The sequence below is a fragment of the Staurois parvus genome, unplaced genomic scaffold (genome assembly GCF_062004578.1).
Source record: "Staurois parvus isolate SC_StPar_1 unplaced genomic scaffold, SC_StPar_1.0 ptg000186l, whole genome shotgun sequence".
Taxonomy (NCBI): Eukaryota; Metazoa; Chordata; class Amphibia; order Anura; family Ranidae; genus Staurois; species Staurois parvus.
In genome coordinates, this window is record NW_028317982.1 from 9,335,448 (window position 1) to 9,352,939 (window position 17,492).

The window sequence follows — 17,492 nt, forward strand, 5'->3', positions numbered from 1 at the left end:
AGAACATATACGAAGTTGTGCACGGACTGCGATCCGTATCTGTCTATGATCTGTTTTGTCTTTCTTACTTCAATAAAACTTTTTGGAAAAAAAAAAAAAAAAACAAGAACTAGGCACAAGTTGGTGTTAACAGGATCTAAGCACACGCTAACGATAACTTTCATAAACACTTAGATCCACTTGTACTTTTTACAAATGTACCATTTGGTATGAAAAAAAAAAAAAAAAAAAAAAAAAAAGGACCTTTGCATTTAAAGTCAGTGGCACTAAGGATCTGTCCATTATAGTGACATTTATTAGTGATGCACAGATATATCAGCTGCCGAAATTATCAGTCGAAAATAGCGTTATTGCCATTATTGACAATGTTTTTTTTTTTTTTTCCATACACGCACACTTACACTGTCAATGAAAGGTATTATAAGTTACTGGATATATATTTAAAAAAATAAATAAATTTGGGTTCAGTTTTTGGCCATGTGCATCCTGAATTTTCGGTTTTGGTCCAGAATTTTCATTTTGGAGCACCACTAATATTTATGAGACATTAATATATTATTGCTATTCACTGGGAAGAAAAATGTATTTTAAGAAAAAAAGTAAGCAGTGTAATACATTGTAAGAATGCATTGCACTGTCCCTTCACAAAGCACATGAACAAGTGTACATTATACAAGGCATAACACATGCATGCTGGTATGAATGGGCTCCTAAAGCAGTACTAAACTCATTGATTTAACATATTCAAAAAACAGTTCCACTGCTGGCATGGGTTTAGTTCTGCTTTACGCTTGAGATAGAGGGAATTTACCAAAACTGGGACAGAATCTGGTGCAGCTGTGCAAGGTAGTCCATCAGCTTCTAGCTTCAGCTTGTTCAGTTAAGCTTTAGAAATGCAAGCTAGAAGCCAATTCGCTGCCATGCACAGCTGCTCCATATTCTGGCTGATCCAGTCTTTGTAAATTTGGCTCAATAAGTGTCAAGTATCAAAAAGTGTCTATGTTAAAATAAGCAAGCACCCCTAGAACCTCAAGAACTGATTAAATATCATTTGGTGTACAACTAGCTTCCAGTTGGAGACATGTACCTGGATCACAGGCTAGGGCCACATTAGTGACTTTAGTCTATAGCTGCTTAAAGCTTTAACCACTTTAGCAATCACCTTATTTGCAGCACCCTGAAATCAATGAACTGCTAAAGAGATAACAAGCAAGTAAATCTCTCACTAGAAAGAGAAGACCTTAGCATTAAAATAAACCCTTCATGATGAAATATGAATGTAATCATAGCTTACCTCTATATCTGAGAATCTCATTTGCCTGACTGTCATGGTGACCCCGTTTCTTTTTAATGTTTATGAGTCATTGTCCCTTTATAAGTGCAGCATGTTCATAAAGCTTTGATAATATTCCCACTTTGAATTGGAATAAATTTACTTAACAGTTAGCCTAAGGCTACATTTGCACCAGCGATTAAGGCCGATGTGAATGCCACCGCCTCCTTTCACTATAATGTCAGGTTGCAGCCGGCTGCAACTATTCACAGCTCTTTGCACAGCCAGCAATTACCTGCGGTGATCGCTGACGGATGCACACAAAGTGCATCCAGCAGTGATCACCATAGGTAATTGCTGGCCATCTAGACAGAAGCGAATACCTGCTGTTGACGGTGACCAGTCATTATAGTGAACAGGGCTAGTGGCCCCTGCAATTTGCACAGCCTTTATTGCCAGGCAGGCAAGTGGCATTTTCCTGAGGGGTGCAGCAATGTTTGCAAAAGGTTTTCCACAACACAGCTAACTCCTTTGATGGCTTTTGGTTTTAAATACAGCGGGTAAAATAAGTATAGAACATGTCACCGTTTTTCTAGGTAAATAAATTTCTATCAAGGTGCTACTTTCACTACATGTTGGTAACACCCCATGTAATGCATACATACAAAACAAGTGCAGAAATTAAGTTATGTGTAATAAAATGGAATGACACAGGGAAAAAAGTATTGAACACGCTACCTGAAATGTATTTAATACTTGGTACAAAATCCTTTGTTGGTAATGACAGCTTCCTGTATGGAGAAATTAGTTGCATGCATTGCTCAAGTGTGATTTTGGCCCATTCTTCCATACAGTCTTCAAATCTTGAAGGTTCAGTGGGCCTCTTCTATGAACTCAGAACTAAAGATCATTCTTCAAACTGTCTATTGGATTCAAGTCAGGTGATTGGTTGGGTCATTCTAGCAGCTATATTTTTTTTCTTTGAAACCAATTCAGAGTTTCCTTGGCTTTGTATTGGGGATCATTGTTATGCTGAAATGTCTACACCCATTTCATCTTCATCATCTTGGTAGATGGCAGCATTTTTTTTTTTTTTATCAAGGATGTCTTGGTATATTTTTTCCATTCACCCTTCCTTCAATGAGATGAATCTTGCCAGTACCGGATGCTGAAATACAGCCCCACACCATGATGTTCCCACCTCCAAACCTCACTGTGGGTATGGTGTTTTTGGGGTGATGTGCAATACCATTTGACCTCCAAACATGGTGTGTATTATGGCATCCAAAGGAGGTCAATTTTGGTCTCATCTGACCAGACTATATTCTCCCAGTATTTCAGAGGCTTGCCTAAATGTTGTGCAGCAAACTTTAAACGAGCTTCAACATGCTTTTTCTTCAGCAATGGAGTCTTGTGTGGTGAGCGTGCATACAGGTCATATTGGTTGAGTGCATTACTTATTGTTTTCTTTGAAACCATTGTACCTGCTAATTCCAGGTCTTTCTGAAGCTCTCCACAAGTGGTCCATGGCTCTTGGACAACTCTTCTGGACATGTCCGAAAAAAAAAAAAAAAAAAAGGTACTGTCATCGCCTTCTAATATTGGTAAGAGTTAAAGCAGAGGTGAGCACATGCACATCATCCACTAGGTGGAGTGTTGTGTCCTTTTCCCATCATCCAGTCTGCAGGAAACACTTTCCCACTGCCACTCTTGCTTTAAAGAAGTGCTTTATGGATCAACCATTCTCCTGTCTTACTCCACCGCCCACCATCTTTCCACAATTCTCTTTAGCACCAACTGCTTTGGTCAGAGTATGCAAGGCGTGCCTCATTTTGGACCTAATAGTTTAGTCCACTACATGGTGCAACATGTCTTTTGTTACACAGAGGTCAGTATTGCTGAAATGGGTGATCAATGCCTCAAAAAAAATAAAATAAAAAAAAATTGCTCTCATCAAAAAAGTTTGTCGCTCCACAGCATGAAGCGGAGACCTCTCATGTCCACAAGACCTTTAAAGTGTCACTGAAACCTTATTTCCGAATGAACTTTAATTTTTCTTCTTCTCCATTGAGACATCTCAGGGTGTCACCCACGCAAGCTTTTTCTCTCCTTCACTTCCTGTACCTGGTTACAAGCAGTTCATGCATTTGCAGTCACAAGAACTTCTCTCTTCAAACTATGAATTCCAGGAAGTAATACACATGCCTGTTGAGCTTAGCAGCTCAGTATAAAGAGCGAGACACAGCCACGTGATCAATTGTTTCCTGGTCTCACTGTCACTCTGAAGCATGTGGGCGGAGCTCTGTGGTGGAGATTTTATAATGGAGGTTTCTTGTGCTATTATGTGCCAGGGTTAACTGCGTCAACTCATAACAATAAAGTCCATCTTGGGAGCGAACAGAGGAGGACAGTTATATTCCCCACATATAGTGGGACCATGCAAACTGAACATAGTCACTCTAATAAATGAAATAGAAGGAGAGCAGCTTTGATATTCAGATTTCAGGATGTGCAGATAGAGAGCACTATTACAAGGTACAAGAGAGTAAACAGATATCTGCAATGAATTAGATTTTTAATAACAGGAGAGCCCGACTCTTTGGTGTACTCCACTAGTTTTGCATCCTACCAACTGACTTATGTCCTCCCTAGTACCCCCTTTTTCTTGGTATTAAAATTCTGGAAGGCTTAGGTGAACTTCACTACAAAGAGTCAGTGTCCTTGATTCTTGCAGTTCCTACTAAACCTAGAGTCATATCAGCTACACTCCTTGTGTGTAGCAGATCCTTTACCTCTTTTAGGGAATAGCAAGATGGTTGGGAGCTCTAGTTTATATTTCCCCTTCTTGTCCTGTTTCAGTACTCTGATTCTCCTTCCAGATTAAAGGAACTGGAATTATTACAAAATTTGTACAAAATTGGTCCTTCAGAGCAACAAGTCCCACTAAATTTATGTAGGACCATAAATTTACCACATTTCGTTGGTCAGTATTTTAGCTTGACCTCTGCTGGACTTCATCTGGAGGCTGTAAGAATATTCCCCTTGCAACTGCATTAGTGATTTAATTCCTTATGCTACACAGTGTTGGGTGTGACATTTGTGCTCACACTGTTCCCTTCCTAGACTCAAAGTATTTGTTCCGGATTCATCATCTGATGTTTCCCATTCTAAAAACAGGACTGGTCCTTTCTTCCTTGTAAGGAAGCATTCATCTTAACAAGATGCCTGTATTTCCCTGTAAGGTCAGCAGGCAGGATACCTTGTTACCCAGCTGCAGTGGAAAGCAGGAACGTGCAAGTCCAGAGGCCTCTGTGGGACATACTGGAGATGATCCTCTTCCTACGCTCTCAGTTTAATTATTCCTAATGCTAGCACATAGATTCTTACTCCAAAGCTCTTCTGCAGGAAATTTTTCTACAGCTATGTATATCGATTCATAAATCATGTGTTTAATGTTTTGATAAGTCAGGATGTGGCGTAGCTGCCACACCCCTGAATACCTTTGGGTGTCAGTATCCTTCTGGTCCTAACATCCTTGTATTTTAATTTGCATTACAATATATCCTTACCATGTAAATCCTTTAAAATTGGGTTGTCCAACCCTTTTAAAGGAGATTTAGGATAATACCATCCTTTTCCTTCTCTCTCCATTTAGATATGCTGCTGAGGGCTGTCATATCCATGAATATCCACTTGAGAGATGTCTAATCTTTCAGGTAACATCCTGTGTATTATTATTTTTCTTCCTGCAGTCACTGGCTACTGTACATGGTTGTTTTTTCTTTATAGTGGATTGTTGGATCATCCTCCAAATTATTAGCGGAGGTCCTTCATCCTTTCAGGTAGCAGTTTCACCTAAGTGGGTATTACCTGTCATCATCCTAAAATCTCAGTTTGATACTCTGTCTTTTCTTAGGTCACGGCAATTTCTATAGCTGCCTTAGCCCTTCATCTAGCCTTCGTTGACTTCCTTTAGATGGTCAATTAGCAAGAATTCCATGCCCTATGGATATATGGCTACCGTCCGCCCCTCATTTGGTCTGCTTTTTGATGTCCCAAATATCTAAGATTTGTGTCCCTCAATTGACGATAAAGAAAGTAAGGTTTTTGACCTTACATTAAAATCTTTTTCTTGACGTCCTGAGGCTGGCTTAACACTTTTTTGTCTGCCAATATTCAAGCCTCCTTAAGCCAGCAATAGAACCCAAATGTCTAATTACTACATTCCTTTGTCACTCAAGAAAAAGATCTTACATCAAGTAGGAAAATCTGATTGTAAGAAATGTTAATATGGGGGTGATACTTGGGGATTTCTATCTTTATTGAATATTTTTTAGAGCGATAAAAGGGATAAAAATTAATCCTGAATTGTTGGGCTGCCTTGCTGCATGATAGAATTGATATATGTCCACTACAGGTTTAAAAAAAAATAAAAAAATTCTTCTTTCCTCTTCAACTGTGGAAGGAAAGAGTTGCATTTTTGCAGAAATCCCTGTTGAAAATCCACCTTTTGCACATAGTATCCTGGTTGCATCTGAACTCAAGACTCCAGTGCCGCATTATATGCCACTCTGCCAACATAGAAACCAGCAAATGCTTCTGTTCATTATACATGCATTCCTTACCGTCCTGAAAAGCATGCTCCTGAATCCGGGTTACTGTGAGGTCTAAAGGACTGTCCTGCTCATCCTGAAGTAAGCTTTCTGTTTGGTTCAGCTGGATACCATTACAGCCAAATGGAGAATCAACCATTGTTCCATTGTCTTGATGCATTTTTCGGCTTTTTGAAACATATTCAATTGCGAATTGACGTATCATTTTCTTCATTAGTTCCTGAGCTACAAGTGGAATGTTGGGATCACAGTTCCGAGGAAGATCTGAGTAGAAAAAGACACAATCAGTTCTCCGCACCAACAAATGAATGTTTGAATGTTATCTCTACCAACATCGAACCAGTGGTTTTCATGATCTCACCGATTTATAACTATATTTTAATTCAAATCAAAAGTTACATCAAGTAAAAATCTAATTTTAAAAGAAAACCTGACCAAAAAAGGAATATGTTGGATTCCACTGCTGACTTCCTAAGAATATAGTTTCTTGGCTCTCTGACTTGAATACTCTTTAGGTCACAGATTTGGGACAAGCATAAAAATGTGAAAGTTAGAGGGATGTTCAGCACTATGGAAAATGTTAAGACTAAAAATGTTAAATGCCAGCCTAAATTTCTGCTGAATTGGCAAAACGTCTAAAGAAGATTAAAGCATTGTATGGCTACCTTAAAGTCTTCATTACACTACTGTTGAATCTGTGAGGTGGTCTGTGTGTTTTGGACACAGTAGATTACAGAGCATCTAGTCAGATTAGGGAAAAACAAGTGAACTTTCTAATTTTAGGAAACGTACACAGTGTGCTGAAATCATTAGTTGGACTGCCCTTAAGGGCTTTTGGTCAATTTTCATCATTGCAGCATTGAGGGTATTCTTCTCCACTGTGCTGTAGTTTGGTATGCTGGCTGCAGGGTGGAAGATAAAAAGTTCAGCGCTAAAGCATATCAAAAAAGTTCGTTCTTAGAAGTTCGTTGTCAAAAGTTCATAAGATATCTCGATCAATACTATGGTGTACACAGCTAGAAGGAGCCAGTAGAAATGACAGAAATGCGCACTCACCGACCGCGCATAGGAAATGCGCATTTGTGTGTTAAAAACACAAGTGTCGAACTCCCTCAGGACGAGGTATCATCAGGCGGTGATCTGCTAGGCTCACAGGACCTCCTTAAGATCAGGATTAAAGACGGCCAGGTGAGGGCTCCCTCCTCCAGATATAGCCGTGTCTGCCAGTCTGATAACCCCTCAATAAGGGGTAAAAAACGGGAGAATGCCCATAGTGTAGTATATCAAAAGTTTATTTAAATAACATATATAACAGGACAGGTCAGTATTCAAACTGGCAAACAGCCAGAAAGTGTATAGTAAAAATACTGGTACTGACCTAGAGTAAAATGGCCGCCAGACCTCCTCGTGGTCTGGGCGGCGATGAGGCGTCACAAGCTGTCAGTTCCTCTTGAGGCCTTTCGTGCTAGAGCACATCTTCAGAGGGGAGGCTGACCTCAGCCTCCCCTCTGAAGATGTGCTCTAGCACGAAAGGCCTCAAGAGGAACTGACAGCTTGTGACGCCTCATCGCCGCCCAGACCACGAGGAGGTCTGGCGGCCATTTTACTCTAGGTCAGTACCAGTATTTTTACTATACACTTTCTGGCTGTTTGCCAGTTTGAATACTGACCTGTCCTGTTATATATGTTATTTAAATAAACTTTTGATATACTACACTATGGGCATTCTCCCGTTTTTTACCCCTTATTGAGGGGTTATCAGACTGGCAGACACAGCTATATCTGGAGGAGGGAGCCCTCACCTGGCCGTCTTTAATCCTGATCTTAAGGAGGTCCTGAGAGCCTAGCAGATCACCGCCTGATGATACCTCGTCCTGAGGGAGTTCGACACTTGTGTTTTTAACACACAAATGCGCATTTCCTATGCGCGGTCGGTGAGTGCGCATTTCTGTCATTTCTACTGGATCCTTCTAGCTGTGTACACCATAGTATTGATCGAGATATCTTATGAACTTTTGACAACGAACTTCTAAGAACGAACTTTTTTGATATGCTTTAGCGCTGCACTTTATTCATCTATTTATACAGTCAGAGGAGGTTGTGATCCCCTCTTGTGCCATTAGCTGCTTACTTTTCATTGATATTTTCTTTTTATTTAATGAGCGCTCACTTTATTTTATATTTTATGGAAGATAAAAAGTGCTTGGGTGGTGAAAACAGCACAGCAGACCATAGGTCCAAATCTACCAAATTTGGATACAGCATATGACAGTCAGTTAAAAAAGCAGGAAAAAGCTATTAGTAGTGATCCAACCCATCCATTTTTCCCCTAGGGATAAAAAGTCAATAAATCCACTAGGTACAAGATCATAGGAATTGTATGTGAAATGTATATATATATATATATATATATATATATATATATATATATATATATATATATATATATATATATATACACACACACACACACATATACATATATACACACACACACACACACACACACACACATATATATATTTATATATATATAGTCAGGTCCATAAATATTGGGACATCAACACAATTCTAACAGTTTTGGCTCTATACACCACCACAATGGATTTGAAATGAAACGAACAAGATGTGCTTTAACTACAGACTGTCAGCTTTAATTTGAGGGTATTTACATCCAAATCAGGTGAACGGTGTAGGAATTCCAACAGTTTACATATGTGCCTCCCACTTGTTAAGGGACCAAAAGTAATGGGACAATTGGCTTCTCAGCTGTTCCATGACCAGATGTGTGTTATTCCCTCATTATCCCAATTACAATGAGCAGATAAAAGGTCCAGAGTTCATTTCAAGTGTGCTATTTGCATTTGGAATCTGTTAGTGACAGCTCTTTGGATCTCATCTTGAGAGTTGACAGCATCAGTGAAGCAAGCCATAGTTAGGCTGAAAAAACAAAACAAACCCATCAGAGAGATAGCAAAAGCATTAGGCGTGGCCAAAACAACTGTTTGGAACATTCTTAAAAAGAAGGAACGCACCGGTGAGCTCAGCAACACCAAAAGGCCCGGAAGACCACGGAACACAACTGTGGTGGATGACCAAAGAATTCTTTCCCTGGTGAAGAAAACACCCTTCACAACAGTTGGCCAGATCAAGAACACTATCCAGGAGGTAGGTGTATGTGTGTCAAAGTCAACAATCAAGAGAAGACTTCACCAGAGTGAATACAGAAGGTTCACCACAAGATGTAAACCATTGGTGAGCCTCAAAAACAGGAAGGCCAGATTAGAGTTTGCTAAACGACATCTAAAAAAGCCTTCACAGTTCTGGAACAACCTCCTATGGACAGATGAGACCAAGATCAACTTGTACCAGAGTGATGGGAAGAGAAGAGTATGGAGAAGGAAAGGAACTGCTCATGATCCTAAGCATACCACCTCATCAGTGAAGCATGGTGGTGGTAGTGTCATGGCGTGGGCATGTATGGCTGCCAATGGAACTGGTTTTCTTGTATTTATTGATGATGTGACTGCTGATAAAAGCAGCAGGATGAATTCTGAAGTGTTTCAGGCAATATTATCTGCTCATATTCAGCCAAATGCTTCAGAACTCATTGGACGCCGCTTCACAGTGCAGATGGACAATGACCCAAAGCATACTGCAAAAGCAACCAAAGAGTTTTTTTAAGGGAAAGAAGTGGAATGTTATGCAATGGCCAAGTCAATCACCTGACCTGAATCCGATTGAGCATGCATTTCACTTGCTGAAGACAAAACTGAAGGGAAAATGCCCCAAGAACAAGCAGGAACTGAAGACAGTTGCAGTAGAGGCCTGGCAGAGCATCACCAGGGATTAAACCCAGCATCTGGTGATGTCTATGCGTTCCAGACTTCAGGCTGTAATTGACTGCAAAGGATTTACAACCAAGTATTAAAAAGTGAAAGTTTGATTTATGATTATTATTCTGTCCCATTACTTTTGGTCCCTTAACAAGTGGGAGGCACATATGCAAACTGTTGGAATTCCTACACCGTTCACCTGATTTGGATGTAAATACCCTCAAATTAAAGCTGACAGTCTGCAGTTAAAGCACATCTTGTTCGTTTCATTTCAAATTCATTGTGGTGGTATATAGAGCCAAAAATGTTAGGATTGTGTCGATGTCCCAATATTTATGGACCTGACTGTATATATATATATATATATATATATATATATATATATATATATATACACACACACACACACACACACACACACACACACATACACATACACATACACATAGTGGGGATCGAAAGTTTGGCCACCCCAGCTAAAGATTTGTATTAATGTGCATAAAGAAGCCAAGGAAAGATGGAAAAATCTCCAAAAGGCATCAAATTACAGATTAGACATTCTTATAATATGTCAACAAAAGTTAGATTTTATTTCCATCATTTACACTTTCAAAAAAACAGAAAACAAAAAAATGGCGTCTGTAAAAGTTTGGGCACCCTGCAGAATTTATAGCATGCACTGCCCCCTTTGCAAAGCTGAGACCTGCCAGTGTCATGGATTGTTCTCAATCATCGTCTGGGAAGACCAGGTTATGTCAATCTCAAAGGTTTTCAATGCCCAGACTCATCTGACCTTGCCCCAACAATCAGCACCATGGGTTCTTCTAAGCAGTTGTCTAGAAAACTGAAACTGAAAATAGTTGACGCTCACAAAACTGGAGAAGGCTATAAGAAGATAGCAAAGCATTTTCAGATGTCAATATCCTCTGTTCGGAATGTAATTAAGAAATGGCAGTCATCAGGAACAGTGGAAGTTAAAGCAAGATCTGGAAGACCAAGAAAAATATCAGACAGAACAGCTCGCAGGATTGTGAGAAAAACAATTCAAAACCCACGTTTGACTGCACGATCCCTCCAGAAAGATCTGGCAGACACTGGAGTTGTGGTACACTATTCTACTATAAAGAGATACTTGTACAAATATGGTTTTCACGAAAGAGTCATCAGAAGAAAACCTCTTCTACGTCCTCACCACAAAAATCATCGTTTGAACTTTGCAAATGAACATATAGACAAGCCTGATGCATTTTGGAAACAAGTTCTGTGGACCGATGAGGTTAAAATTGAACTTTTTGGCCGGAATGAGCAAAGGTACGTTTGGAGAAGAAGGGGCACAGAATTTAATGAAAAGAACCTCTGTCCAACTGTTAAGCATGGGGTTGGATCAATCATGCTTTGGGGTTGTGTTGCAGCCAGTGGCACAGGGAACATCTCATGAGTAGAAGGAAAAATGGATTCAATAAAATTTCAGCAAATTTTGGATGGTAACTTGATGCCATCTGTGAAAAAGCTGAAGTTAAAGGGAGGATGGCTTCTACAAATGGATAATGATCCTAAACACACCTCGAAATCCACGGGGGATTACATCAAGAGGCGTAAACTGAAGGTTTTGCCATGGCCTTCACAATCTCCTGACCTCAACATAATTGAAAATCTATGGATAGACCTTAAAAGAGCAGTGCGTGACAGACAGCCCAGAAATCTCAAAGAACTGGAAGACTTTTGTAAGGAAGAATAGGCAAAGATACCTCAAACAAGAATTGAAAGACTCTTGGCTGGCTACAAAAAGCGTTTACAAGCTGTGATACTTGCCAAAGGGGGCAGTACAAGATATTAACTCTGCAGGGTGCCCAAACTTTTGCAGATGCCATTTTTTGTTTTCTGTTATTTTGAAAGTGTAAATGATGGAAATAAAATCTAACTTTTGTTGAAATATTATAAGAATATCTAATCTGTAATTTGATGCCTTTTGGAGATTTTTCCATCTTTCCTTGGCTTCTTTATGCACATTAATATAAATTTTTAGCTGGGGTGCCCAAACTTTTGATCCCCACTGTATATATATTGTAATGTATATATAATTTTTTTGTTTGCTATATTTAAAGACAGATATGTGGGCATGTGTTACTGACAATGTCTCTTATGATTGGAAAGTGTGGCTTCAAATCACATAAAATCACTATGACAAATCATAGTGATTACATTAGGTTTGTTTACAAACCTGCTGGCTCAAGCTGAAGCTGGTCATTGTGTGCAATGCGTAGCTGGTCAATAGGTAAACTACATTTCAGAAAACAGATTTTAGCGTAACCAAATTACAGGATGGAAAAAAAAAATCCCCCCCCCCCCCCCCAAAAAAAAACAAAGACAACCGCCCCCCCTCCCCCCAAAAAAACAAAACAAAACAAAAAAAAAAACAAAGAAAACACAAACATTTTGCCACCCACTTGTCAGCTTATGATAAAACATGAGCAGGGATTTTTTTTTTCTTGTAACACAGTGTACTAATAGCCTTATATGACCTTAGATAATTTACCAATGATTCAGGGAGGCAAACCATAATTCTGCTGATGTAGCTAAATTTGGCCCTGGCATCTAGGATTAAGTTATTGCTAATCATTAAAAGGGTTGAATTAGTATTGTCAGATTTTTTCCATTGTAACTAAAGTGTACGTTTTTTTAGTCAAAGGAAATTACATACCTTTCTTCTGAAAGAGTGCATTTAGGTAATTTTCAGCTTGGCATTCAATTTTCTCTGTGTTGAACTGGCCCTGAGATATCACTTCCCCTGTAGGTGTGGACTGTGCAGAACCACCTGATGGTGTGCAGTCCTTACAAGGCAAAAAAAAAAAGAAATTACAATCTTAGTTCACAAGAACTCCAGTAGCTTCTTGGTAATGTAATGCAGGCAGAAAGACTTACAACTGTCTCCTTGCGAAGGCTACATAATGAGCATTTCTCATCCACACACCAATCAACCAGTTCTTCTGGTTCACAGTCTAAAATACACAAAAACATTGTATGTGTTAAAGTTATGATGTATTTTAACTGAAAATAAAAGACATAAAAAGCATCCAGTAATGATTTGTAATTATCATACAAAAAAAAACAAAAACACACACACACATATATATATATATATATATATATATATATATATATATATATATCTATATATATACATACACACACATACAAAACTAAAAAAAAGAAATCTACACTAAAGTGGATCTGAACATAAAAATAAGGATATGGCATGTTCTAGGGAATATCTAGAGATGTTAAAGCACCCTAAAATATTTTCTACTGAATTACTACTGAATGGCAGTAAAGTTCCCATGCCTCATAGCTGTATATCTGCAGTATGAGAGAATCTCAGGCATTGCTTCTTCTGACTGCTTGCCTCATGAGATTTGATAACTCAGACCAGTTCCCAGACATTTACAAAGTGCTAGTAAAAGAAGAGGGGATGCTACATCATGGCAAACATGGCCCTGTCTCAACATTCTTGAGACTAGTTGCTACCATCATTTTCAAAATCACCTTAATTTTTTCTTACAATGGTAAATTTTCTTAGTTTAAACATCTGATATGTTTCATATTCTCTACTGTGAATAAAATATGGGTTTATGAGATTTGTAAATAATTGCATTCTGGTTTTATGTAGATTTTCCACAACATTCAAATGTTTTTGGAATTGGGGTTGTCCCTAAATGTGTAAGCCTTAGTAAAAACCCAGAGATGGTGGAATGCTTGCTTGCATTACAGAGAATCAGAGTGTTCATATGGAGAGAAAAATCACACTGCATGTACTACATCTAAACAACGCACAGAGATCCATTTGGGATGCTTTGGAGCAGAGGTAAGAGAAGGCATGGTAATGTCCTGATTAAGGTAGGAGGAACCACCTTAGAAAGAAATAAGGCTTGGAACTTCAAAGCCATCTTGTCTTTATGAACAAGGAAGACCGCCCAGTTCTGGGACCAAATTAGATGGACAGCCAAGGAAGCATCCAGAGTATGCTCTGTAAAGCAGAAAGGACGCAATTAGGATCATAAAGGTGACGCAGGTGAATGAACAAGGAGAGCAATGTGAGCCAAAATGTGAACAAATGCATTTACTAGGGAATTAGCAGCTAGTGGTCTCCGAAAGAAACTGGCCAGTACCAAGACTTCAGCCTTCAGCGTGCTCAAGAACAAAATGTTGCTCCAGCCAAGACTAAATATGCCCTGCGGAGTGAAATTTCGGTGTCTCACACCATGCAAAGGTAGCCTTACAAGTGTTATTATGGACCTTGCAGGAAATTAATCTGTTTAAGCAGCATGTCTCTCAGGACTTGGGTTTCAACAGCCAAGCAGTCAAAGCAAGTGACCATAGAGTAGGAAAGTAGACCTGTCTGAAAAAGCAAGTCTGGTCGATATTCACAGAACCAAGTTCTTCTGGGCCAATTTGGTGCTAACAAAATTACAGAATGCCCTTTATCTCAATCCTATCAAGTAGGCAAGGAAGACACCTTAGCAGAGGGAAGGCATATCAGTTGGAATGGACGCCACAGGGTTACAAGTCCACTGCAGATGCTTTGAGTCCTAATCCTGGCCACAAAACTGTCCACTTAGCTTTTAATGCAGGAAGACAACAGATCTTCTTCCAGTGTCCCCCAGTGGTGATAGGTCTCAAAACACACTGGGTTGAGGAGACAATTTTCCCTGTATCCAGGTGCTGACGAATGCAAGTCAGCCTGCCAATTGCTCACTCTGGGAATATGGACAGCGGACAAGCCTGGGATGTGCCTTTCGTCCCAAGCCAGAATTAGGTCTGCTTATCAAAGCACACTGCGGCTTCTGGTGTCACATTGATGACTGATGCAAGTCATGCTTGTGGAGATGTCAGACTGAACCCTCAAGCAGAGTGGGTCAATGCAGAAGGGATAGGCAAGTGACCCTTAGTTCAAGAATGTTGATGAAAAGTCTGTACTCCCACTGCAACCATGCGCCAAGACCATTTCCATTCCTGGAACAGGCACCTGTTGTGAGAACCATCCAGGTTAAAGGGAGTAAGGGCTTCTCCGATTCCATCGCAGGGTTGATAAGCCACCAACTCAGAGGCATTCTGGCCTTGGGACATAACTCCAAAGCCCTGGATTGAAAATGGTCAAACATCACTGCCTTCAATGAGACCACCACAAGGTCCAGTATTCTCATGCAAAATCAGAAACGGTGGCAGGAACACGAGTTTTGATGGTAAACATTCATTTCCGGGACAGAAAAAAAAAATGGACTTGGGATGTGTACTCCAAACAGTTGGTTGGATCTAACCCAGATTTCTCTAGACTGAAAATCCACCTGAAGTCTCTGGCTGGCAGGGCTGGGGCAGAGTGATCCTTAAAGAGATCATCCAGATATAGGATAATGGGGAACCACAACCCTATAGTGCTTCTCACAGGAACTCACAGGAACTGCTAATTGCTGGGGAAAATGGGGACATATAAATATGCATTCTTAATGCTTAAGGATGGTAAAATTCCAGGATTGTGCCATGCGCTTGTCCCAGTCTGCCACAGTTTGGCATACAGCCATAGACACCACCATTGATTGCATGGCCAAGTTCAATAGAGCAAGAGAGACTTTAAGAAGGGCCTCTAACCTCTTGTCTGCTAGAACCATAATGGATTTTTTGAGGCAGGAAATAGCCAGATAAACCACAGGCACTTTCCACTTGTTGTGGTAGGCCTCCTTCACTAGAGGGTACCGCTGCACAACCCCCTTGACAGAAGCATACATATACGCAGCCACTCTTCATACAGCACATAACACACACACACACACTGGTGACCTTATGTCCAAAAGGTGGCGATGGTTCTAATTCCCAGGAGCACATCTCACCCACCAACTGCCTGTCCTCTTGGGAGGAGTTCTTAGACTCCGAGGATTCACTTTTCACTTCGTCCTCTTCCATCTCCTCCTCACTGGGGAGCAACTCTGCCACAATGGACAAGATGGACAATGACTTGAAGCTATAATCATGAATACGTGAGCACAGGAGGCCCATGTAAAATGTGACCCCCTTCACAAAGCACAGTTTTGCACCGATGAGGTTAATGCAAGGAAACACTGGAAAAACACTAATTACATGCATAGTATAGTAAGATGAATCTATAAATAACAGTAACCCACAGCAGCTTTTTATAGTCAAATTAGAAAATAATTATTTCAGATTGACTGCTAAAGATCACCGTATTTTGTATTCTTATTACCTTAAAACAGTACCCTATGTAAACAAATATTTTAGGAGAAAAATTAAAAAAGTGAAAAGTGCACCTTGCCCAAAAATATTATTTCTAGAACACCGATTCATGTATGAAAAGGCAAAATTGTGTATTATATGAAAATAAAATACCATCAAATAAACTGAGGTCTCTACGTAATCCTGGTCCATACAGCCCTTCTAGAATGCTCTCGAAACCTAGAAAATAGAAGAAATATAATCAGATTTCAAATTCTAGGAATAACATTAAATTAGTTTAACCGTACACTCAGACATGGGTTTTTTTTTTCATTTGCAAAGTAAACATCGACAGCCAGTATGGAACAGAATTATTATCTAAAACAAAATCAACTTGGTAATGTGAAACTATGAGCAAACAAAATGCAATTTGTCACCAGCAATAATAGAGACCCTTCTGTAACATAGGTATATTACCTGTTGATCCTGCCAGGTGATCTGTTATTTTTCCACTTAATGTAACATCTCAAGATGTCCAGTGAAAGTAGCAGCTAGTGTCAGCAAACCATATAACGCTGGCAGTGGTGCTTACAATAATCAGTTTTTATTCATATGGCTTAAAATGGTTGAAACTCTTTTTTTTCCTTAATGCATTCTCTGTATTAGGGTAAAAAAACCAAACTTTCCAATACCTGTCCCCTCACCAAAGAGGACATTTGGAATCCAAGTTAATGAACCTTCCTTCTTACCCTTATACATTTGTCATTCAAAATGTTGACGGAAACCTCAAGCATAGAGGCTGCCAGAACTGATCTTTCCTGAAAATGTTGGATTCCCGGCTGTCATATTAACCAAGTGATCTCAATACTTTCTGGGTCATGACTCAAAAAAAAAACAAAAAAGCCGGTCAGGACTTCTGACCTTCCTAATCTGAATACTCATCCAGGTTTGTCTCAGTAAACTCAGTAAGGTCTCAAACCAAAGAGCCACAGAATTATTTAAAAACAACAGTAGCCTCTGTATTTTTCTTAATAGGTACAAATATCTAAGTATGTCATATCACAAGCATAACACAGCATAGGTATTCGCTCCACTGTTGAATCACACCAATAAAAATACACGCATGTATATACAGTAGTTTCTGTAAGCAACACTGAGAACATTTAGCCGGTGATGTTCAGAAATACATACAGGTGTTCAGTACCCAGAATAGAGTAATGAAATGGATAGCTGAGCCAAACACTGGTGAAATATAGAGGAGGAAAACCCAAGGTTTCGGGGATGCAAGAACCCTCTTTCTCAAGGATGTCCTACTTCAAATCATCTTGCATGCAAATAGGAGTCAGTCAAATCCAGAATGTTTTGGGAATACGCAGCTCAGTGTACAATAAATGGAAAACTGCCAGCAGGCAGTGTGTATTATTGAAGAAGAGACATAGCACGACTCTTTTGCAATATACAGCCTGTCTGCATGCAGTTGTCTACAATTAATTTTAAAGTAGAACAAAAACTAAATAAAGTCTACATTTTTATTATTAAAATAACAAA

General features: G+C 39.5%; 1 protein-coding gene across 4 annotated transcripts in view; it reads right to left on the bottom strand.

Annotated features, from left to right (window-relative positions):
* LCORL (ligand dependent nuclear receptor corepressor like) overlaps positions 1–17,492 on the bottom strand; it is a 146,684-nt gene that overhangs the window by 69,291 nt on the left and 59,901 nt on the right. For all 4 annotated transcript variants that reach the window (XM_089677463.1, XM_089677464.1, XM_089677467.1 and 1 more), the window contains exons 2-5: positions 16,119–16,184; positions 12,645–12,721; positions 12,424–12,553; positions 5,899–6,150 (exon numbers count right to left, since the gene is read on the bottom strand). In XM_089677463.1, the coding sequence (XP_089533589.1) occupies positions 5,899–6,150; positions 12,424–12,553; positions 12,645–12,721; positions 16,119–16,184 (525 nt within the window). The remainder of the gene's footprint in view (positions 1–5,898; positions 6,151–12,423; positions 12,554–12,644; positions 12,722–16,118; positions 16,185–17,492) is intronic.